This window comes from Vombatus ursinus, unplaced genomic scaffold, assembly GCF_900497805.2.
Source record: "Vombatus ursinus unplaced genomic scaffold, bare-nosed wombat genome assembly UNPS02014805.1, whole genome shotgun sequence".
Classification (NCBI taxonomy): domain Eukaryota; kingdom Metazoa; phylum Chordata; class Mammalia; order Diprotodontia; family Vombatidae; genus Vombatus; species Vombatus ursinus.
The window spans coordinates 14,690,922-14,717,215 of NW_020954583.1; the positions used below are offsets into that span (position 1 = coordinate 14,690,922).

At 35.2% G+C, this 26,294-nt stretch overlaps 1 protein-coding gene across 3 annotated transcripts in view; it reads left to right on the top strand.

Moving 5' to 3' along the window:
- Positions 1-26,294, top strand: part of ROBO1 (roundabout guidance receptor 1) — a 449,796-nt gene that overhangs the window by 419,843 nt on the left and 3,659 nt on the right. For all 3 annotated transcript variants that reach the window (XM_027874166.1, XM_027874168.1, XM_027874167.1), the window contains 3 exons: positions 1,804-2,207; positions 8,693-8,845; positions 25,003-25,308. In XM_027874166.1, coding sequence (XP_027729967.1) covers positions 1,804-2,207; positions 8,693-8,845; positions 25,003-25,308 — 863 coding nt within the window. The remainder of the gene's footprint in view (positions 1-1,803; positions 2,208-8,692; positions 8,846-25,002; positions 25,309-26,294) is intronic.

Below are 26,294 nucleotides of genomic sequence, written 5' to 3' on the forward strand. Positions count from 1 at the left end.
TAGTAGTTGGCAAACTATGGCTTCCTGCCCTTCCTTTTTGTATTAGCCTAGAGTTAAGAATGGTTCTTACATTTTAAAATAAAATGCAAAAACCATTCTTAGCTCTACGGCCATACAAAAACAGAAACCATGTCCAGGCATTGGACATGGTTTGCTGTGAGTCCTGGACTAGATGATTTCAGAAGTTCCTTCCCATATATAGCAGGCTATGATTTTATGGCTTTAACTCTGTGGCATATATCTGTACATTATTTTAATAGTTCTTGAATTCCCTAATGACAAAAAATTCAAATTCTTATTATATTGAGTGATAGAACTATTTAAATGTAGTTGATCTTGAAATGATTTTTTATTTTCCAATTTAGTAGATTACACATTTCGAATCATAGGTATTTATCATGCTTAGTTTCAGTTTGCTTTATTTATAGCTAATTCACATAAACATCCTCTATATTCTCAGTATTGACTTGGCTTGATAATGATTAAATTACTCTTTCTCTAACATCTTACTCTAAGACCTAACTTACTACAAGTTCTTACTCTAACGTGGAGATACCTTTGCCTTACAAAGTGCTGATTTGTTTAATAATTTTTACTTCATTTATTGGTGATCCTACTTTTTCTAAAGTTTCTTAGTGATGATCAAAAGGGTTTTTTTTCTTTTTAATGACATATTAGCATATTTTGTTTTATGTTTGCCTAACTCTATTTAATTTGCATTCTAAATAAAACCAGTTTTCATTCAATGTGAATAGCCAGTCATTAGTGAAATTAAATGTCCACTTTTTTCTTTTGAAATAACTCTAGCTCTTTCCAGTTCTTTATAGTTTTCCAAATGCCACAAAGAAGAATTTTTTTTTAATGCTAAGGCTGAAAAAAAAGATCACAACTTTTATCCAATTTGTATTAGTAACCTTAGCAGTATGTTAATGTTTTTAATTTCCCAGCACGTCTCATCTTTTTCTACTGTGTAGATAAACAATCAAACTGCAGATTTTCCAAATAAAAAAATTTAAAAATCTAATACTGATACCAGATTTATATGTTTTAAGCTAATTGTTACTTATCATATTGTAACTTTCTGTCACTCCTACGATTGAAAGCTTACCCAATCAGTTTTCAGTGAAAATTAGCAATCTTTAAAAGATAAGATGGACTGTATTATTGAGGGAAAGAAGATAAAGGGTTAAGAATTTCTAGCTGCCATAATTAGTAGTGAGGTGACTGATGTTTTTGTAATAGAATAAAATCTATAGGAATGTATGCCATAATGGTAAAAGTGATTTTTTGAAGTCATGAAATAGTGCTCTCTAAGAGCAATATTATTACATTTCTTCTCAAAACAACTGATTCCATTTCCTTAGACTTGTGGGGTTGGCAGCAAGGAGAGAAAAGTAGTGAAAAAAATCATTTTATGGAACATTCTGTTATGGTACGGATGCCTGTTCTTAATTATTCAAAATCTTTTGGTCTCATCAGTTGGCATTTGCCTACAAAAGTAGTTTTTAACCTTCCATTTATAATGGCCTTTTCCTTTTTAACCAGACATAATCCAAATAATGAAACATAGGCATAGCTGAACATTTTATTATCAGGCTTAAATATAAATTTAGGTTTTGCCATGAGACTATTCATAAGCAATTCTGCTATCAACAAAGTATAGTAACACTGCTTTGTCACACATAGTTACAAAGGTTGTTTATAAACAAAAGAACTGAATTAAAAGCATCAAGTTGGTCTTGAGATATTTTTGTATCATTTGAGTAACTTGAAGCATACGTATTTGTTTTTCTCTTTACACAGACGTCAGCCTGTGAGTCCTCCACCACCACCAAGGCCAATTTCTCCACCACATACCTATGGTTACATTTCTGGACCCCTTGTCTCAGATATGGATACTGATGTACCAGAAGAAGAAGATGAAGCTGACATGGAAGTAGCCAAAATGCAAACCAGAAGGCTTCTTTTACGTGGGCTTGAACAGACCCCTGCCTCTAGTGTTGGAGATTTGGAAAGTTCCGTAACTGGCTCTATGATAAATGGCTGGGGTTCCGCCTCAGAAGAAGATAACATTTCAAGTGGACGTTCCAGTGTTAGTTCTTCTGATGGCTCATTTTTTACTGATGCAGATTTTGCACAGGCTGTTGCAGCGGCAGCTGAATATGCTGGTCTTAAGGTAGCAAGACGTCAAATGCAGGATGCTGCGGGTAAGTTGCATATTTATCAAAAATTATTTAAATTTTTTTAAGTGTATAGCATTGAATTATTAATTATCTTCATGTATGTTATGTCTTATAAAGTAGGTGGCAAATACCAATATTTTGTATTTCCAAAATTGAAACTAAAACCACCAGTTACATAAAATATCAAATTCAGTTCAACAATCTCTACTTTAATCCAGCCTCCACTCAGCTTATTTTCCATAAAAGTGATTTTCCTAAAGTGCAAGTCTGACCATGTCACCCCAACTCCCCTATTTAATAAACTTCAGAAGTTCCCTATTACCTCTGTGATAAAATATAAACTCCTCTAATTTGGCATTTAAAGCTCTTCTCCATCTGACACCATCCTTCCATTCCAGCCTTATTACATGTTACTGTCCTTCATGCATTCTCTGGCCCAGCCATACTGGCTGTCTAGCTATTTCTTATATACTTCATTTCCCATCTCTGTGTCTTGACACTGGCTCTGTCCCATGCATGGAATGCTCTCCCTTCTCTATTCCACTTCCTAGAATCCCTTGTTTCTTTTAAGTATAAATGTGTGAATGAGTGGAAAAAGCATTTATTAAGCATTAAACTAAGCACAGGAGGTACAAGTACAAACAAACAAATCTGCCGTTGCTTCACCAAATCTGCCATTTACCAGTTTATAGTCTAATAACGGAAGACAACACGTAGTAGGAAAGGGATGTGTGAGAGGAGTCTAATTGGGGCTCAGGGGGAATGATCTTAGGTCAGGACAAGATACGATGAAAACTTAATCAGAACCTAGAGGCCTCCAGTGCCAGGGGGAGGTGGACTCTGGAGTGCAGCAGGCACATTTTGACAATGGTGCTACCTTTTTACTTTCCTGTTCTCCACCACCAGTTGCTAGTGCCTACCCCCTGCAGGATTACCTTGTAGCTGCTTTGTATGTATTTTGCATCTATCTTTATATGTGCATGTTGTCTTCTCCATTAAAATGTGAACTCTTGAGAGTAGATTCTCTTTCATTTTTGGCTTTGAATCCTTAACATCTAGCACAGTAATACCTACTTATATGGGAGTCATTCTACTGAGTATTAGGGTTATATATCAAGGTCAGTTGTTTCATCGGTTCAGTAGCCTCTGATGTGGGAAATACTTATACCAGTACAGTTCGCAACCTCACAGAATATTATATGGGGGGGAACAGCTAGGTGGCACAGTGGATAGAGCTCCGGCCTTGAAGTCAGGAGGACCAGTCAAATCTGGCCTCAGACACTTGACACTTAGCAGCTGTGTGACCATGGGCAAGTCATTTAACCCCGATTGCCTCACCAAAAAGAAAATGTGTGTGTGTGTGTATGTGTGTGTGTGTGTGTATGTACACACATACATATAAATATAAACATATAGAAATAGAAATAGAAATATGTATATGAATTAGATTTAGGAGAGGAATCTTGTGGTGTTGCCTGAGACACAGAGTGGTTAGGTAACTTACTCAAGGTCACATAACTAAGGCCAGACTTGAAATGCAGGCCTCTTCCTAACTAATCCTAGCATTCCATTCATTAAGTCATACTGTCTCTTTTTAGTGGGGATACATCAATGAAATAAGTGCATGTCTTGCCTAGGTCGAATATGTATTGGGGTGGCAGTAGTGTGTTGATAAATGTTTAACAAACCAGCCCTCTTGGGCGGGGGGGAAATGTACACATGACATCCTTCTAAGTTTGATCAGCATTATTAATATTTTTACATTTTCTTTCTTAACTCTAGACAATCAACAAATAAAGAGAGGGTGTGGGAATCAGGAAAGAAGAAAGTAGGATTTTAGATGGGATTTGAAGCAAGCCAGGAGTCAAGAGTTAAGGAGGGAGAGAATACCAGTGAAAATGCCTAAAACCTGGAGAAGGGAATATCTTGTTTGAGGAGGCCAGTGTCGCTGGATTACAGAATGTATGAAGAAAAATAAAGTATAAGAGGACTGAAAAGATATGAAGGAGTTAGACTGTGAAGGGCTTTGCGTGACAGAGGATTTTATATTCGATCGTGGAGGCAGTAGGGAGCCACCAAAATTGATTGAATAGGGGAGTGACATGGTCAGAATTGCACTTTAGAAAAATCAGATTGGCAGTTCAATGGAATATAGACTGGAAGGGAAAGACTGAAAGCAGGGAAACTAACCACTATTGTAATAGTTCAAACGTGAGGTGATGGAGGCCTAGACAGGGTGGTGATGGTGGCGGAGGAGAGAAGGCGGTATATTTGAGAAACATTATCTCATTTAATCCTTTAAGTCCTATGAGATAATTAATACAAACTTCTGAGATATTAAGTCTCTTGTCCATGAATTTGAGTCCAGTTCTTCTGAACCCAGAGAAGGAGTGCTTTAGAGATATGGAAAGAATATAGTATCTTAAAAACTGATTGCCCTTTGTAGCCAAGGCCCTCCCTTTCAAGGGTTCTGAATAACACCAACTGGCCATGTAATTACTGCTAAGAAATAATAAATACTGGTTTGTTCTATACAAAAGTGATTTGTACTTGTGTACACATTTAAAAAATTAGATGACACAAGTAGTTATCATTTTTTGAAATTTCGAATTGTTGGTGTGATAAAGGTAAGTGCTTGGTCCTCCAATGTATATTCAGAACAAATATATGAAAGGAAGGGAAGGATTGGTTCTGTTCTGAGGATTTGAGGAAAGGAAAGAGAAGGGAGAGCAAAAGGAATACAATAATGTAGAAACAAGGAAGGAGGTGGAATTACTATTCCTCATAATTAGTTTCTTTGAAAAGAATATTTGAATATGGAGGAAGGGATGTGGGACACAGGAATCAGAAACTTCAATTTCTTCTGAAAAGGACAAAGTAATGTTGAGCATATACAGAGAAAATTTGGTGTAGAAAAAGCAGTAGCAATGCCAAAAATAAGAGGGGAATTGAAATACTTAAAAAAATATACAAAAGAACAAGTTCAGGGAAAAACATAGACAAGCAGAATTATTTTCAAAGTAACGTTGTGTAAAATGTATTTTTTACTCTTTTTTTTTTTAAACATGTAGGATGGAGATTCAGGATTTCATAGGGAATCCTCTTTTTATGTTCTTTTGTATATATGGAATTTTTTTTGACATTTAAGTACAGAATTAATTTTTTTAAACCAAAAAAAGGAAGGAAGGGACCAAGAGATAGGTAGGAGGGAATATTTGAGATCAATCTGAAAGCCATCTAAAATATATCTCCCAAATAATTTTGCCCTGAAAGGCTTTTATATTAAAAAACCCTAAGATATTGTGATATTTTCACTTTCCAAATGTAAATATTTGAACAAGAGATTATCTCTAATGATCTAGAAATCAGGACATTCTTTATGCTGACTTTTTTCCCCACTCATTTTTGTTTCCTGTGGGAACTTTTTATTCGCTCAAGTAAGTTCTTGTTTCCTCTTTTTTCCTGGCAACAGCATATTTTGAATTACATCCATCATTTCATTTTTCTACTTAAGCTGTCATACTTATTTCAGTACTTGAATGGATCCATGATCTCATCCATATAGATACTTCTTCCAATTATTGCAAAGTGTAATCCAGCTATGCCTTCCCATCCTGTGCAATCTATGCCTTTCTGTAGATCCTCCATAAACAATTCACAAGACAATTCAGCACTTTTCCTCTGGTTCTTTTAATATTTTGTTGATACCAGTAAAATACTTGAACTTTCTGTCATCCATCACCTTTTAAAGTGACAGGCCCATGTCTTTTTCCAATCATAAATGTTTGATGGTATCTTTTATTCCACTTCGTTGAAAATGTTCTGGTCCAAATAATCATTCTCAGGTGTTTGGGAGAGACTAACATATTCACCACGTGAAGATAAAATCAGACAGGAGCATATACAGTTATCAGTCACAAAGTCTGCTATGCATCCTGGGTTTCCTGGACTTCGTGATATACAGTAGCATAGATATCAATCAGTGTCTGGGTCCAAGATATAGTGACTGAAGGTGGTGCCTACACTTGTAGGAACTTTATATTAAATATTCCCTCCTCAGCTTATGAGGTTAAGAGGGCAAAAGAGAATGTCCAAGAAGAGTAAAACACATTTTAAGTCTTATTTTTGAGAAGCTTTTAAACAGATGGACACTGTTAGAAGAAACCTCTACTAAAGTCCTGCCTTCTCTGAAACTTCATTGTAGCAATTCTTAAAGCCTATGCCAAATGGAAACCTACTTTGAGATGTCCTACCAAGCTGGAAAGCTTACAGTATGAGCACAATAAAGGACTGTTGTTTGTTGTTCAGGAATCAATCAGTTTAGCTAAATTTAGCAAAACTCATCATTAGATTATCTATATGAAAGGCAGATAGACTGTTTTCCAAGTCATAGAGAGATTATAACCAATACTGGTAGAGGTAAAACTCATACATTACAAAAATCACAAATCCTCAGAAGTATTGAAATTACTGTCACTAAAAAAAATAGCTACTGAGATTAAAATCCAAGTTGTGAATCTACAGTAATCTTCATGGTGATACATACTACTGTTGCTATAAATCCCCATCATGAATAATCCATTTTATATATTACTTATTCATGATTCTTTTTCAGAAGGATAATATCCAACATATCTTAGCCTATAACTATAATGTATGCATTATGAAAGCAGGACTTGAATTACTTGAGTTATTCAGCCAGAGCCCTTTTTGGTTGGCACTTGTATGAATGATGTTTAAAGGGAAAAAAATCTCTGCGTGTTGATCAAATGAATATGATTTTAAATATCTCTTATAGTGAGAACATTGAAACCTACATATTCTAAATGATAGCTTTTGTTTTAGTTTATTTATAAATTCACAATCAAGTAGGTGAAATCAAGTAACTTAAACTACTGTTTACAAATAACATCAAGAATATTTGTGTTTCAGTTTTTTAAATCAAACTAAATGGGGAAATAAAGTCGAAAGTTCATTCTTAAAAGACTGTTGAGGCTTAAGGTCTACATCGGGTGATTTTTTTCAATAGAGCGCAAATTTAGTTTCAGCCTTAATATACTTTCATGGATTTTTTGGTTTATTCATCATTTATTCATCATTTTTCATCTGATTTAATTCATCATTATTTTTATCTGATTTAATATTTTACTTTATTATTATCTAGATGTTCTTTATTTGCATTCTTCAAGTAATGTGAGTGAAATATACTGTTAGGCCCTTTTTTTTTTTTAAAAGAAAGGGTTCTATTTTATGAACTAACATTGAAACTAATATGAATTAATAAATAGATGAATGAATTCACTATTTTTCACTTGATTCCTTTAATGTTTAATGTTTACTATTTAATATGCTTCAGTTACCATATTTGTAGCTATTTAATCAACACAGATAAATTCTAAAATTCATATGTCATAAGATATACTATTCCAGATCTGTTGATAAAACTTTCTTGTTAGACAATAGTAGAAATTTGTATTTCATTTCTATTATGCAAGGCAGTAGAGGGAAAGCACATCAAGCATGTGGTTGTGATGTCTCCATAGCATTTCTGGGTTAAATATGCCATGTCTGTTGTGGAATCTTCTGCCTTCATTGATCAGCCAGGCATAGTGACAGGGAGCATCAATGTGGCTGATGTCAGATAATGCCAGTGTTTGACTGAAAGATGTGACTTACTTCTTTGGTAATGAATAAGCTTAGTCAACTAAGATCCCTAGAATCAATAAAATAAAATAAAATAAAATTCTATTTAAAAAAAAAAAAACACCTTCTCATCCTAAGGATCAGGAAACTGCCACAATGAGAAAATATTTTGGGTGACTAGCTTACCTTTGACAGATTTCAGAAGCCTAGACTAGATCAATCTTAGGTGGTCTCAATAAAAACTGTGCCATTATAACAACATATGCCTGAAAAAGTAAGTATAAATTATCCATTTCAGTGTTTGTATTTTTTTTAACATTTACACCATTAAACCTGTTTATCCTAGCTTCTTTTAGGATTGTTACTCCCTCCTCCTAGACCCTTACCTTCTGTACTAAAAAGCAAAAAATATTACAGCAAAATATGAAGTGTTTTGATAAAGAATATCTTTGTATCTTTATATTTTTATATCTTAATATCTAAATATTTTTAAATATCTAAAGATATAAAGAACATCTTTATATCTTGATATCTTTGTTTAAATAAACATTTCAACAGAGCTACCTGCTAAAATATTCGGAGTGGTGGTATCTTTTATATAGGAATCATGAGATTCAGTTCTATATAAATATAATGATGCAAGAAGCTGTATTGAAATTAAATGGATGTTCTTATTTTATTGATTGCCTTTTTACCCCTACTGGCTGACTAAACTCCAGGGGGCACAAGGTTATTGCTTTATAGTGCTATATTATTTGTTTTGAAAGTATTGAAAACAGAGTGGAATGTTGGGTTTTCCTTTTTTTTTTTTTTAAAGAAAAACTAGTGTTGTGTTTTGATTCTGATATGTTAGGGTTTTTTTTTAGGCCGCAGGCATTTTCATGCCTCACACTGCCCTAGACCCACCAGCCCTGTATCTACAGACAGTAACATGAGTGCTGCTGTAATACAGAAGGTCCGACCAGCCAAGAAACAAAAACACCAGCCAGGACATCTGCGCAGAGAAGTCTACACAGATGGTAAGGACATTTAAATAGATGAAAACCTTGATAAATTTTGCTATTTTTACCTGGTATTTGAATGGGGAGGAAAACTTTGTAACACATATAAAATCACACTAAATATTTACTGTTTTACGTTTTATACTTCAAAATATTATTGTTTTCAGTAGTCAGTCTCCAGTAACTTTGGGACACAGTCATTACAAAAGCATTTTACAGTTTTCTTATAAGCTGATTATTTAAGATCCTAGAATATTTATAGGAAAAAAATAGCTTGTCATATAAGAAATAAGCATAAGATTAAATCTTCATTAAGTTAACGTAACATTAAATTCTCTAAAGTGTCCACCTTTTTCATGAACAATTTAGTATTCATACAGAAGACAATGAACTCTTTTGAATTTTAATTCTAACTACAGTATTATTACAGCCATTTTATGCACCAAAAGGCAAAATCTAATCATTTTCCCTCATGCCTTCACACACAATATCGACTCCTGCTGAAAAGGTAATGCTTGTATTCTCCAGGGAGTATGGTAGGGTAATGCAAACATTGTGATGTTGTCTAGAGAAAGCCTTTAATGAAAGTGCCTCAGGTGGCCCAGCATTTATTAAACCACCACCTTCCCATTTTACAAAACAACCCCAAGGGCTTTGTTAGAAATTCATGTAAGATAAATTCTTCCAAACTTACCCATCTTGTCAAGTTTGCTAAATTTGCTAAGGGGTGGGGGGTGGGGGGGAAGAAGGGTATCACAGTCATCATCTCCCCCCCCCCCCCCCACAACTTGGTTCTCAGCAACAACAATCTGATTAGGACTTTTCATTACCAGTCAGCAATTTTTCAAAGAGGTGCATCATTTGCCATTATCATATGAAAGCCTAATATTATAGATTCTTATCCACGGTTACAAGGAGGGTTTTTTGAGCCACTTCTCCCTGTGATTCCTGCCACTTGACAGAAGAATTTAATACAAAGCTCACAGCATGATGAGCACAAGTAATTTTGCAATGAGTGGCTGTCCATGCTATTATCTGTACTTTATTTCTAGTATTTTCTCTCACCAGCATCTATCTGATATTATACTACATTAAATACTGGCATGACACAGTGCACCTGGGCCTCCTGGCTTCTGCCCAGGCCCCTTTTGTCAGTGAAACTGAGCTGTCAGAATATTATCTGATTTCAAAGAGTTATTACTGTGTCTTTGTGCGTGTTTGCTTCTACAGAGGGACAAACATAAGGTGTAAATTTCCAAAGTATACCAGCAATTTTACATTTATGAGATCCCTGCAATGGCATTTTACATGGTTTTATAGACATTTTATCAGTTTTTATTATCTATAAGAAAGTGCTCTTAACAGAAAAACTAGCTAAACATCAACCACTAATATAAACACACTGAAGTAAACCATAAGAGAAAATGTGTACCAACGCTGTATGTAAGGGTTTTTTAAAAAATTTATTTGTTTTTTATTTATACTTGAGTTTGACACTTAACTGGTATTTTGTTTTTCTGCTTAAGTGGTAATGTGCCAAGTTGGACTGCATAGAACCATAGTTAAAAATTACAATGGATTTAGTAAATGTGATCAGTATTTATTTTGCAACATTTCTCATGTGCTTCTTTCAGCATATTTTCTAATTACGTAAATTCTTGCTGAGCTCTGCAGGATCACTGTTGGACAGTGTAGTGATATATAATCAAGAAATAATTTGTTAATTTTAGGAACATTAAGAAACTAATTCAAAATTTGACAGAAAAGATGCATTCTTATATCTGAAATACTAGTGAAGACTCTACTCATTCCATGAAAACATATTCAGAATATTATGAGAATAGAATAGCCTGTGATATACACTAATTAGTATTTCTAAGTATACATTTACTTTACTTTTCAGGTAGATAATTTTTTTAGTATATTGATATCAAGGACTTTATGTTTGTTGTACTATTCCTATCAAAAAGTTTATTTTATTTTGTAACCTCAGTGGCTGGTAAAAAAAGAAACTAAGTGAATTGAACCATTCTAATACGGCTGTTTCCTGATTGTTTTATATTTATTAATAACTTGAATGCCATATGGATCTAAGAATTTTCCAATCTTTAAAAAATCATTGGTGATAATTTGTCATGGCCTCAAGTTTTGTGGAGCTGAAAGAAATGTATTTTCCATAATTTCTGAGTGTTATTTAATTTATTAAATATGAACTGTTGGTTTCGTGAAATAGTTCAGTGAGAGGGAAGATTTGTATGATTCCTTTAGAAAAAGGAAAGAATACAAACTTTAAAGGGTAGTAAAATAAACTAAACAGTGTGTGAATTACTGGGAAAAGTAACAAAGTACTATTTTTTGCCTTTTTATGGGGGATAAAGTTGATGAACCAAAATTGATAATATAGACTGCCAGCAGCATTTAGTACATGTTCTCTATGTAAATACCAAGTATTACTGGGTTTGGGGGAGGGAGTTCCCTTCCCCCATTAAAATAATAAATTATCATTATTTATTTGAAATAAAGAAATGTAAATAAAAAAAGGAAAACACAAAGAAGGGTAAAGAAATTGTCATGATTAATTATTTAGCATAGAATGATATTAGTTGTGTTTTATACTCAATAGACAAACACCAGTCCTTGCTTAATGTGAGAAGACCTCCACTTCATTCACTTATTCATTGAACTGATGTGTGATAAGGGCCTACAAAGTACTATCTCAAGCAGTCATGACTGACAGAACATAAAATAGTTTCCATGTGTTTGTAACTCATAGTCTTGATTCATATGTAGATTGGGAGAAAAGTTTATGAATATTTAATTAGTTTAAATTTTACAGAGTTAAACCAAGTAGAAGCACATTTCTAGAAACTACTTTTACTTCTTCCTACTCTCTCTTTTCAGCCTTTCTGAGCCATTTACGTACTTGGTATAGAAACCAAATCTGCATTATTTCTACAGGCCGACTTTTCATAAATTATATATTTACCACCTTCTTTGAAACAGTGTTGTTTGGACAATTTATCCCTAATTAGAAGGCCTTGAGATTTTAAGCCTTAAGATAAGTGCAGTGAGGTAGTGGTACAGAATTTTCCACATATATTCTGCTTTTATTGCACTGAGTCCTACTTTAATAATATTTTATTTTTAACAAAAACATCATAGAAAGACTAGTTATATGAGTGCCTCTATCTTTAGTTATGTGTATGTGTGTGTATATATAGTAATCTAGCAAAGTGTTGAGTTTTGAAAACTGGTTTTTTTAACTCATTTAAATGTCAAATTATGAAAATATTTTTTGCCAATATGTGAACTAGAAAAGCTTTTTAATTTGTATAAATTCCCAGTCCTAAAATATTTGTTCATGATACCAATAGATAAGTTAGTAAGAAAATGTGGTTTCACAAGAAATATGTTGAAATTCTAATTCATTGTCTTTTCCTCAAATTTTCCCGCTTCCTCTTTACTGTCAATAGCATTATCATCTCCAATGTACCCCTGCTTTGCTGTCATAGAGATAATTTTTGCTTCTCCCTCAACACCCCCTTCATCATTGTTTTGGCAATTCTTGTCCCAAAATGTTTCTTGGATTTGTTTCTTCCTTTCTGTTTTACAGCCGCCATCCTAATCTTAGGTCCTCATCATGTCATATATTGATTGCTTCAGCAGCCTTCTACTAGTTGTTCTTCCTACCATCAGTCTCTCCTCCATTCCATTTGATCTTATATGTAACTGCCAGAGTAATATTTCTCAAAAATAGTTTTCATTTTGCTTATTTCTGCTCAAGAATTTTTAATGTCTCCCTGCTAGATCCAGCCTACACTCCGTAGTTTAATCTAAGGCCTTTCCTCAAGTGGTTCTCCTGTACTTATCCAATTTCATCTTTCAGTACTTCTCCATGTAAACCCTCTCCTTTAGGTAAGTAGGCAGTCTTATTTTTCCTAACACAGAGAGCAGGACTAGTATCAATAAGTAGAAGTTGAAGGTGATCGATATTAGCTCAATATAATTTAACACACTACTCACCTCACTTCTCTTTTTATTAAGCACCTATGGTGTGCAAGTTGTATTACGATCCAGGATAAGATGAAAAATAAGATCATACCATTCCTCAGGGAGTTTATGACCTAATAGGAGGAACATGCCATAATTCAATCAGCTCACATTTCCACCTATTGTGTTGATGTCCGTGCAATATTCTCTTGTCTGTAATGCCTTCTTTCCCCCTCTCTTTCACTACTCTATGACCATTACTATCAGAACTGGAACGAAACTATTAAGTCTTTTCTACTAAACCAAGAAAAACAGCTCCACATAATGGCTAGAATGCTGTACGTAGATTAAGGAAAACCTTGACCTTTACTAACTGTGTTTGACTATAGGCAAGTCATGTGTCTTTACAGACCCTCATTTGAAGCATCTATAAAATGGGACTCATGGTGCTAAATTACCTTAGGCTCAAACAAGGTAATATACATGTGTGTGTATTTTATACATGTTGAAAGGTTATGTATCAGTTATTTCTATTGTTACTACACTAGCTCACACTAGTTATCCTTTTGTGTCTTCAACATTTCATATTTCTTCTTCCTTCTACTTCTGTGCCCTCTTACTTCTGAATGCATCATGGGCTTTTCTTGATTTTTTTTAAAAAACTTTTATCAGAGCTATTGTTTAGACAAAAATTCTGTACCTCAATTTATTAGACTAAAGTGCATGTTTTTTGAGGTACCAGTAAAGTTGAACATTTTCCCCAAAAATGGTCATTCAGGCTCTCATGTCACAAGATTGTTTTCCCTCCTGCTTCTAAACCAAATAAATTTGTGTGTGTGTGTGTGTGTGTGTGTGTGTGTGTGTGTGTGTGTGTGTTTTAAGGTATAAAGGGCAATCAATTCTTAGAAGCTCCCAAATTTTAGTCCACTTTGCAATACAGTTTAATCCAATGCAAGCTGCTTGGTTATTTCAGTGCCTAAAGTTTCATGAGAAGATGCCAAACAATAGGATATTTCATGGGATATTTGGAATAAGGTTTACTAAAAAGGTATATAGTAATGAATGCTTATATTCATGCTGTTTTCCATACAGAGGTATTTGTTGAGTTTCATTGAAGTAAATTTGGCTAACAAAAATAAGACAATAACTTTTTGGAAGTATAAAAGGAAAACCCAACTTTTTCTAGTTTTGTTTATTTTTCTTCATTTCATCACAGTCTTTCAAAATATGTTTACTGAGTAATTTCTATATACAAGGCACACTATGCTTTAAGAGACATAGGGAACAAAAAAGCCAGACAGGATTATTCTGTAATCCATCCTAGGTTCTCATGTTGCTGATAAAGGGATAAGCCATTTGCATAAATAACTATATAACAGAGTATTAATTGAATTGTAGTAAGAGAGGTATAAAGTACTGATGTGCCTCAAAGCAGAAGAGATTATTTTCATTGGTGGCAGCATGTGGGAGACGGGGGGCAGGTGGAGAAAGCATTTTGTACAATGTAAACACTTTTAAGAGAGTAATGGTTTCATTTTTGCAGAATCTTAAGCATAACCTTGCTCTGGCATGTGAAATGAGCACAATTGTTCAATAATTTGGGCAATGTTTGGCTTTGCTCTTCTTTAGGATTGGAATATAAACTGATCTTTTCCAATCCAGTGGCCACTATTGAGTTTTCCAAATTTGCTGGCTTATTGAGTGCAACACTTTAACAGCATCATCTTTTAGGATTTTAAATAGCTCAGCTGGAATTCTATCACCTCCACTATCCTTATTGTTAGCAGTGCTTCCTAAGGCCTTCATTTGACTTCATTCTCCTGGATATTTGGCCCTAGATGACTAACCATACGATTGTGGTTATTGAGGATGACAAAATCTTTCTTGTATAGTTCTTCTGTATATTCTTGCCACTTCTTAATCTTTTCTACTTCTGTTAATTCCCTACCATTTTTGTCTTTTGTCATGCCCATTTTTGCACAAAACGTTCTTTTGATCTCTCTGATTTTCTTGAAGAGATCTCGTCTTTCCCTTTCTTTTGTTTTCTTCTATTTGCATTGCACATTAAAAAAAAAAACCTTATCTCTTCTTGCTGTTCTCTGAAATTCTGCTCAATTGGGTATATCTTTTCCTTTCTCCTTTCCCTTTCCTTATTTTCTCAGCTGTTTGTAAAGCTCTTCAGGCAACCATTTTACTTTATTGGTCTTTTATTTATTTATTTATTGATTGATTTATTTTGATGAAGCAGTTGGGTTAAGGGACTTGTCCAGAGTCATACAGCTAGTAAGTGTTATGTGTCTGAGGTGAGATTTGAACTCAGATCCTCCTGACTCCAGGGCAGTGCTCTATCCACTGCGCCACCTAGTTGCCCTTGATCTTATTTCTTTAGGATATTTTTGTTGTTTCCTCCTGTACAATATTGCAAACCTCTTTCCATACTTCTTCAAGCATTTACCAGATCTAATCCTTTAAATCTATTCATCACTTTTACTCCACATTCATAAGGGATGTTATTTAGGTCCTACATATGCGGTCTGCTATCTTCAATTTAATGTCTGAATTTTGAAATCAGAAGCTCATGACCTGAGCCATAGTTAGCTCCATGTCTTGTTTTAACTGACTGTATAGAGCTTCCCCAACTTTGGCTGCAAAGTATATAATTAGTCTCATTTCGATATTGACCATCTGGTAAGGTCTGTGTGAGTTGCCTTTTGTGCTGTTGAAAAAGAGTGTTTGCTATGACCAGTGAGTTGTCTTGACAAAATTCTATTAGTCTCTGCCTTGCTTAATTTTGTGCTCCGAGGCCAAACTTGCCTGTTATCCCAGTTACCTTTTGATTTCCTCCTTAAGCATTCCAATCCACTATGATGAATTTGACACCTTTTTTTGGTATTAGTTCTAGAAGATGTTGTAGGTCTTCATAGAACTGATCAACTTTGGCCTCTTCAGCATCAGTAGTTGGAGCATAAATTGAATTACTGTGATATTGAACAGTTTGCCTTGGATTCAAACGACATCATTGTCATTTTTGAGATTATGCTCCTATACTACTTTTCTTTGCCCTTTATTGATGATGAAGGCTACTCCATTTCTTCTAAGGGATTTTTGTCCACAGTAGTATATGTAATTATCACCTCAATGAAATTCATCTATTCCCATCCATTTAAATTCACTGACACCCAAGATGTCAAAGTTAATCTTTCCATCTCCTGTTTGGCCACATCTAGTTTACCTTGATTCACAGATCTTATGTTCTAGGTTCCTGTGCATCATCAGATTTTCCTTTCATCACCAGACACATCCACAGCTAAGCTTTCTTTTGGCTTTGGCCTAGCAATTTCATTCTTTCTGGAACTACTGTTGGTTGTTCTGTGCTCTTCCCCAGTAGAATTCCGGACACCTTCTGACCTGACAGACTCACCTACCAGTGTCATATCTTTTATCATTTTAATAACTGTCCATAGGGTTTTCTTGGCAAAGATACTGGAGTGATTTGCCATTTCCTTCTCCAGTGGAACACCTGTTGTGAGAACTCTCCACTATGACCTGTCCATCTTGGGTAACCCTGCATGGAATTGTGTTTCATTGAAGTATGCAAGCCCCTCAGCCATGGCATGACAGTGATCCAGGAGGGGGAGGTTCACTTACTTTATTCTTGGAACATCTCTCAGTCTGCTTCCTGATGTTGTTCTCCTTCCTCAGCCCCCTTAGCTAGCTCTCCCTTTCTATATGTACACTTAGAGCCTCAAACTGTTTCTTCTCTCCAGAGTCTCTTAGATCCAGGCAACACCACCACTGTTCTTCACTATTGACTTACTTTGATGAATAAATTCTCTTGCAGTTGAGGATGAACAAAAAGAAGAAATCAGTCTCATTATTTTATAATCCTAGATTTTGTTAATATAGTCAGGAAATCATAGAACATTAGACCTAGAAGGATATATAAAGATCATCTAATTATAAAGAACTGAAAAGGGGAAACCATTTGTTGAATGCATAAGTGAACAAAATTGCAGCCCTCAAAGCCTAAATGGCATTATACCTTCCTGCCTCCATGAAAGATCCTCTGAAACATCAATAAAATGAAAACACGGTATTTTATTGACAATTCAGTTAGTCTTTACAAAGGAAATGTGTTGTAGGACTTGTAGCTAAGATGGGAAAAAAACATTATTTTGTCATCTTCACTGCTATATGCTTTTGAATTTGGCTATTATTGAAGTAGCAAAACAGGGTCTTGAACCCATGATGTTTTACTCTCTATCCAGAGAAGCACTGAACCTCCAAGTTAAGGATCTGAGAGATTGTGTAGTTCAACTTGCAACTGAGCAGGTATCCCTTGACAAAATCCATTACAAATAGTTATCCAGCCTCTTCTTAAAGACCTCGAATAATGAAGAACTAACTCCTTCCTAAGTCAGCGTTTTCCACTTTTGAACCAGTGTAATTATTAGGAAATATTTCCTTATATCAAGTCAAAACTTTAAAGTTTACCATTGCTTCATATAATGCCCTGCATACCTATTCCATAGAACTTCAAATACTTGAAATGATCTCGTCCTAATTTTCTTCTCTGCTCGGCTTAAACACCACACAATTCATTACTCTCTTACCACCAGTTCCTTAACCTATCACCACCAATTTCCTCATCTTAAAATAATAAAATAAAGTAATAATAATTGTTGTTGATTACAGGACCTATAAAATGCTTTCTAGTTCTTAATGCTATGATCCTCAGATTATCCTCATGTGGCATGTTTCCAGATCCCACGCCATGCTGGTCATTCTCTTTATGTACTCCAGCTTGTTTCTTTAAACACATTTTTCCTATTGTAATGCCCATAACTGAATATACCATTTCCCCTGTGGTCTAACCTATTGTAACTGCCCTCATTCTGTAAATTATGTTTTTGTTAACACAGCCAAATATAGCATTAATTTTTTTGGTTGCCACATCACACTGTTAATTCAGTTATTTCCAGACCCCTTACACCATCAGATTTTTTTTTCCCCATGAACTGTTGTGTAGTGACATTTCATTCATCCTGTACTTGTGTAGTTGATTTTTTTAAACTTATTTTAGAAATCCCTCCACTGATCATTATTATGTTTCATTGTATTCAGTTTGATGCATTATTCTGGCCTATAAAATGTTTTTAGAACTTATCTTGGTCATCAAGGATATTTAGAATCCTTCAAAACTTTGTCATCTTTATTTTAATGAACATGTTATAGATAACTTCATCCTTCATTCCCTATGATATTCTACTTGATACCTTCCTATAGGCTGGCATCAATCCATTAATTACTGCTCTTTGGGTGCAGTCATTCAGCCAGTTATGAACCTACCTTATTATACCATCTTTCAGTCCACATCTCCATCTTATCCATGAAACAGAAAAGATGCTTTGTTAAACACCTTGCTGAAATCTAATTATTCGATGTCTGTGCCATTTCCCTGAACTATCAGTCTACTGACTCTTACCCCCTCCCCCCAAAAAAGAAAATGAAGTTAGTCTTGCATGACTTGTTCTTGATGAACCCATGCTGGCTTGTGATGATCACTATTTCCTTTCCTAAATGCCTACTTTAAGAATGCATTAAAGAATATTATCAGAAGTCATTCAAGCTTACTGGCTTATAACATGGAAGAAGTCATCTTTGCTTTTTTGAAAATTAGGGGATTAGATCAACTTTCTTTCAAATGTTGTTCAGTAGAAGATGATATCACATTATATTGAATTCAGCTTTATGAAAGGAATGTTAGAGTATTACACTAATTAATTGATTTAATTTATATAGGCATAATGGATAGAGAGCCAGTCTCAAAGCCAGGAAAATACTGGCTGTGTGACACTACAACTTTTTAAGACTATAAATTGCAAAGAAAGTGTTGATCTGCTTTGTTCAAGTGCTATAAATCACCCAGGAGTCCCTTATACCAATGAAATCACAGGTCCATTCCCTGTCTGTATACTTTTAAAATCTTTGTGCTAATTTTAATTAGCATGTAGTGATAATTAAATTATTTATTGAGGATGGTGTTTTTGGTAATTTTGATGCTATAATATAATTTCTAAAAGAAAATATATATTGAATTTTGACTTTAAACACTTTATTTGTGCATGTAGCACATTATATAATTGTGATAGTCAATCATTAAGCATTTATTAAGCATTATTATTTAATAAATCCTACTAGGTGCTAGTGATAAAAATGACAAAGAATGGAATTATCCCTGCTCTTAAGGAGCTGACATTCTATTGGAGAAAAACAGTATGTACCTATATAAGTAAATAAAGAAGAAATAGAAAATAGATACAAGGTAGTCAGCAAGGGAGAATACTTGCAGTGGAGGGATCCAGAAAAATTTTGTGTAGAAAGTAGTGTTGGAGTTGCATCTTAAAGGAGATGAGGGACTCTGTGAGGCAGAAATGAAGAAGGAGGACATTCCAGGAATGGGGCACAACTAGTGCGAAGGCAAAGAGATGAGAGATGAAGTACCATGTGTGAGTAACAGAGAAGGCCAGATTGCTTGAATCATTTGCATTGCTGTGCTGGGAAGTGGAATGCTGTAGATGAAAAGCTAGGTTGTGGGGCCAGGTTATGAAAGGCTTTACAAACAAGAGACATTTATGTTTTATCCTAGATGCAATAGGGAAACACTGGAGTCTATTGAGGAGGGGAGTAATATGATTAGATAAGTATTTAAAGAAAACAGAAGGCCATTATAATTGTCAAGGAGAGAGGTGATAAAGGCCTGAATCGTCTTGGTAGCTATGTGAATAGAGAGGGGGTATCAAAATCAAGAGATATGGACATTGAAATGACAATATTGGCTTCATAGAGTGAGGGAAAATGAGGCGTTGAGAATACTACAGTTAAAAGTCTGGAAGACTGGAAGGACTGATAGAAATAGGGAAGTATGGTAGAACGATTCATTGTGGGGGAAAAGATGATGATTTCTGTGTTGGTTATGAGATGTCTTTGAGATATCCAGTATTAAAATTCCAATAGTCAGTTGGTAATGCGGGATTAAATCTCAGAAGAAAGACGAGCTAGATAAATAGATCTGCATATGAATGATAATCACCAAGAAAGAGTGTAGAGAAGAAAGAAGAAAGATCTCAAGTTAGGGCCTTGAGAAACATGCGCAGTTAGGCAGTATGGTGTGAATGATGAAGGAAATGAGGAGCAGAAAGAATAGTAGGAGTACAAAGTGCTACCCCCCCTCAAAAAAAGAGCATACAGAAGGAGAGGGTGGTCAATAGTATCAAGCAAATGCAGCAGAAAGATAAAGGACTGAAAAAAAACTATCAGATTTACCAATTAAGAAATTGTTGAAATCTTTGGAGAAAAGAAATTAAGTGGAAAGATCAGAACTAGATTGCTAAAGTTGAAGAGTGACAGGAAAATGGAAGTAACCTATAAAGACAGCTTTTTTCCTAGGAATTTGAGAAAAAGATATCTTGAAGGGATAATTGGCCCCAGTGAAGGGATTTTTTTTTTTTAAGGCTAGGGGAGACCTGCCTATATGTACTTAGTATTTAAATTAATCTAGATTTTCATTAGGACGGGTACTCTCTCCAACAGTGAACACTGCAATCCCTCATTCCCCATTTACTTCTCATAGAATCATAGAATTTCAGTTCTTAGGAACAAAAGAGGCAATCTAGGCTAACCTGTATCTGAAGAACAATATAATCTACAAAATGTCCAACGAATTTATCTAGGCTTTGTTTATCTAGCCTTTGCTGGAAGACCTCCAGTGAGGGAGAATTTACATGTCCAAAGCATATATCTCTGAAGTGTCAGCTTTGAGGTATACATAAGTGAAATTTCCCACATATGTATTGTTATTGACTTTCTTGCTGATCCTAACTTTTCCTATAAATGAGACATCTATTTTGAAGCATCTCCAAAATGGTAAATGCTTTATAATCCAAATACTCATTTAGAAGAAATTGTCCATTTGCTGATGTTATACATTCTTTCAATAAATAGATCCCGGTATTTTTTTTTCTTATTAGCAGTCTTGTTTTAAGTAGTGAATCTAATTCATGTTCCAGTACAAAGAGCTCCCTAGTAAAACTGTTCATAAGGATTTAAATTTAAAACTATTGAGCTCTCAAGATGGTGCTATATACTCAGGATTATATATACTTGATCTTTTTTCTTCAGCTCTCTTACTTACATTTTATTCTTCCCACCCAAGACATAAATAGCAGACAAAGAAATGAAAATCAGAGAGTAAAACAGCAATGCTTATGTTTTTACACATTTTGTATGTGTCTACCTAGCTCAGCAAAACTGTTCCCGAGCTGTTCTAAATATAACTTTCAATAAGCTTCCACCAAGAATGACTTATCTTAGCATCACAGAAATCCAGAACCATAAGGGATCACTCATTATTCCTTTTTTGGCTAAGTTGAAACCACTGGGATCTGTTTGACTATGAAATTCCCTTGGTATTTAGGTCTGTTCAACAGGGAAAAACCTTTGTGGAAGCATTGGGGTTAGAGTCACAGTAGTACAGATGAAACCTAGTAGGTATAGTCAGAAGCTGATTAGCTAAGGAGATTTTAATTGAACCACCTTCTTCAGGGTGTTATGTCAGTGATGGGGAATAAGAGAACCTTTAGGAACAGTCAGACAAGTGCCAAATCAAAGTACTTTTAGGAAGGAAGTAATTATAGATGGTAATAAGACTTAAAAAGAAGTTTCATATGGAAATCTAATTTTTGAAACTAACTATTCTACTATTTGGAATAATCATTTATTATTTTTCTCTTGTTCAGTACTAGCTGCTTTGCTTCTTCCTACTTTTTTTTAAGGTTTCAGTCAACATTTTGATTCCAGTCATGCTATCACTGGCTTTCTTATTCAGTGAATCAGTCCTCTGCTAATGTTATTGTGCTTATATAATATTTATTTAAATTATTACTATTATTTCAGGTGCCCTGAAATCTTTAACCTTGTTAAAAGGTTTTATTTTAAATGCTGCATACTTAAAGTGATTCATGTATGGACTGTATTCAAGGGTTGTATGAGTGGATAGAAGAGCAGCAAGGGTGATTGGTTAGAAGACTGATTCATGGAGCAATATGAGTAAGAGCAGAGTTTGCCTGAAATTAATAGGCCGTAGTGCTCTAAAGAGAGTTGGCTATCAATCTCTCTTTCTAAGCCTATAGAAGGAAAGCTATTTGGAAGTTAAGGAGGGCTGATCCAGAGAGAAGCAGTGTATAGCCACAACTGTCCAATTTAACTGTGACCCAAAATGTGGAGCAAACAAGACTTGCCCTTAGTGATAGCCAAGGACTTAACAGGGCACAGTACCGTGGGTTCATGGACTGGGTGAGGCAATAATACCAAAATAGAATCAGTGAAGGTCCAGAGGCAAAGTTCATGCCCATGCAATGAAAAGGAAGAAATCATATTTTTATTCCAAAGCCCGAGAAGTGCCCTAGGCAAAGGACATGACTATATACTCCAAGGAAGCTATTAGTAGGATTGAATAGCAGAGACAAAATCAACAGTCCAGAAGCAGAGCAAAGGCCAGTAACACAGCAGGTCAAAGGAAGATGGAGACAACAGACAAAGCTTTTGCAAAGATATTGAACAATATGTTATTCTCAGTGCCCCGGGAGCCCTGATTGTTTCTATGTCAGGACTGATCAGTTCATTCAGCAAATATGACAGTGCTGTTCTCCTCATCCTTCTTGACCTCTCTTCAGCCTTTGACATTTTTGATCACGCTTTTTCCTTAATACTCTCATCTCTAGATTTTCATGACAACTCTCTCCTTGGTTCTCTTCCTACTTATCTGACCATTTCTCAGTCTCCTTTGCTAGATTTTATCCAAGTCGAGCCTGCTAACTATGAGTATCCCCCAAGGCTCTGACCTGAGCTCTCTTTTCTTTCCCTACTCTACTATCAATAGGTGATCTCATCAATTCTAGTGGACTCAGTTATCATCTCTATGCTGCCAACTCAAATCTACTTATCCAATCCTAACCTCTCTGCTGACCTCCAGTCTCACATCTCCAACTGCCTATTGAACAGCTTGAACTGGATGTCCTGTAGACATTTTGAACTCAAGATGTCCAAAACTAAACTCATTATCTTTTCCTAAAACCTTCCCATATTCCTAACTTGCCTAGTATAGTTGAAGGTACCACCACATCTACCCAGTCACCCAGGCTCCCAGTTGAAGTGTTTGTCTTCCTCAACTTTTCACTCTTTCATTCTCCATATCCAAGCTATTGCCAAAGCCTATTGATTTTTAGCTTCAAAACATCTCTGACATAATCTCCCTTCTCTTCACCCACAATGCCACCACCCTGGTATAGGCCCTTATCACTTCACACACCTGAAATATTACAATGGCCTGCTGGTTGATCTCTCTGCCAGAAGTCTCTCCCCACTCTAGTCCATTCTCCACTCTGCTGTCAAAGTAATTTTGTTAAAGCACAGGTCTGACCATATAACCCTCCACTATGTCAATGAAGTCTATTGGCTCCCTATCACCTCCATGATGAAATATAAAATCATTTATATGGTACTCATATCCCTTCAGAACCTGCCCCATCTCCTACCTTTCCAGTCTTTTTACACCCCAATCACATATTCTTCCATGTAGTGACAATGACTTCCTTGCTTTTCTTCAAACAAAGCACTCCATCTCCAGACTCTGAGTATTTTCACTGGTCGTGTTTCATGCCTGAAATGGTCTCCCTCCTGGTCTCCGCATCCTGGTTTCTCTGGTTTCCTTTAAGACACATAAAATCCTGTGTTCTTTGAGAAGCTTTTTGAGGAGCTCATGGACAGAGACTGTCTTTTGCCTTTTTTTTTTATCTCCAGTGCTTAGCAAAATGCCTATCACGTTAGATTCTAGCAAACGTGTTATAGCAGAACTGATAGTACGCATTCGTATTATGAACAAGTTTATTCATATGAACTCTACATAATATGGAATTTATAAATTCCATGTCTATATGTTAAAGTTCCTCAGGGCCCAAAACGTTTGCTAATATATAGATTTTTATTTAGAGTTTTAGCCAATTGAGATCATGTGAATTAATGAATAGTCACTCAGTAGTATTTGTGTGAATCAAATTGGGTTGAATTGACATCAAGAGATTCTATTCTAATCCTGCTGATGTAATGATTAATAATGGGCCTAATATTCACAGAGCTCCTGTCTTCTGAGTTATGGTTATCCAGATAACAAACTTTATTCATATTCTTTTATCTTAAATATTTCTATAATATGTGAAATTAAGGAAAGTAAAACTGAAATCTTATATAAATATATACACCGTTATAATCAGGACTGTGATTTTAAGAATACAAAGTCTTATGTTACATTTATCTAACTACAGGGTTTATTGATAATATAGAATGCAATTTAGTAGACACACTCATAAAAAAATGCAGAATACATGTTCCTTACCCCAATGCCATCTTAGGTCCTTACTTTAGTCTACTTCAGGGAATGAAGCAGCAGACCTGTTCTAGATTGTGTAAAAAACAGAAGAAAGAAAGGGGGCAGACACTGAAGTTTTATACTGAGGTAGGCAAAGGTAGTGTAGTCTCTTTCCAATATAAGTAAAATAGACCTCAAGTATCTTGAAATACATAAGTTACAAATAGGTTAGAACAGAATTAGCAGTGTGTGTGTGGGGGGACAACAGGTAGAATTTCTTTGTAGGCAAGGGATTTATTACATAGATATTCCATTAATCTAGAAGGCTAAATCTGCGTATCTCCCCTCCTCTGTTGGGTAAAGAATCTTGTCTACATAGCCTGCTTGCACATACTCACATATAAAACCTGGGTTTAATTTGCATCGCTGTCAGTTAGTGGGTGTATGCCCCGTGATCAAGTCATTTCATAGATCTAAACATGACTTTTCTCCTCTGCAAAATGAGTAGATTAAAGCAAATGAAAAGAGATAGCCTTTAAAACTAAAAACTGTGTTATTTTCATATTAAGCAGGATTTTAAAAATACAAACCATATGGAATATAAAATGATTAATTTTGTTACTTTCAGCAGTTATCAACTGACCTATAAGCTTTCAGTTAAGGGATACAGGAGATCGTGGTTCAGTGTCAGCAGGGATAATTGTATGATTTTCTATGTAATATACTGTAAGTATTTAACATTTCTGAATATTTCTTTTAGATCTTCCCCCTCCTCCAGTGCCACCACCTGCTATAAAATCTCCCACTGTCCAGTCCAAGGGACAGCTAGAGGTACGACCTGTAATGTTGCCAAAACTCCCCAATGTAGAACCAAGAGCAGACAGATCATCAGAAAGAAAAGGAGCGAGAGGTGGGAGAGAAGCATTGGATGGAAGACAAGTTTCTGAGATGAGGACAAATCCAGGAGATCACAGAGATTCACAAGAATTGCAAAGTGATGCAAAAGCACGAGGAAACAAGGCATCGAAGCGAGAAGTTCCACCAGCAAAAACTCATCTTGTCCAAGGTAATGTTTTTGCTTTGGTGAAAATATTATGATGAAATTTGGTGAAAATATTATAATGGAGGTTATAAGGAAACATTTATTTTTACTATTCTGTTCTACTGCTTACTTACTAGTGGCTGGTTAGCTCAGTTGGTGGGAGAGTGTTGCTTTGAGACCAAGGTAATATATTTGACTCTGTTATGGGTCACTTAGCTTCATTTTGTTCCATGGCCAGGACTTTACCCCCCCTAACAGGCATTTTCCTCTCAATGGGTTACATAATGGGTAAAGTTGGCTGGTCATTTCAAGCTGTCTCACCAAATACATTGTTCTCTTCAGCTCAGTCTAAGACTTGGATGTGCAGGCTGAGAAACTGTTTTATTCTCCCCCTATCCTCCCAAATCCTAGGAGTGCTCAAGCCCCTCGGGAATGATTTATACTAACTAGCCTCACAAAAGGCAAACTTACAAACCAAAATGTCAAGTTATTAATTTTCAGAATTAATCTGGCTTCAGAACCAAAATTGGTCATCAGCAAGGAGCACTTTGGAGTTGGTGTGAGGAAGATCTGAGTTCAAATTTAGTCTTAGATACTTACTAGCTACATAACCCTAGGCAAGTCACTCTGTATCAGTCTTCTCATCTATAAAATGGGAATAATACCACCTACCTCCTAGGGTTGTTGTGAAGGTAAAATGAAATAATATTTGTAAAGCACTTTACAAACCTTAAAGTGCTGTATAAATGTTAGCTATTGTTGTTATTCCAAAGAGCAAATTATAGATATTATTTGATGAATATGAAATTTGAGCAAAATAAATGAGATGTTCCTATGAAGCTGAGGTATCCTAATGAATTATTTTCCCTTTTCCACTATAAGAGGCCCATAAAACAGGAATAGAGTCTGGCTATCAAGACTCAGACATGCCTTTTCCCTGACAGTGCTCAAAAACTACCAACCAAATCTTATTTTTCCCATTTCCCTTTTTGTAGATTCCAAGATGGATA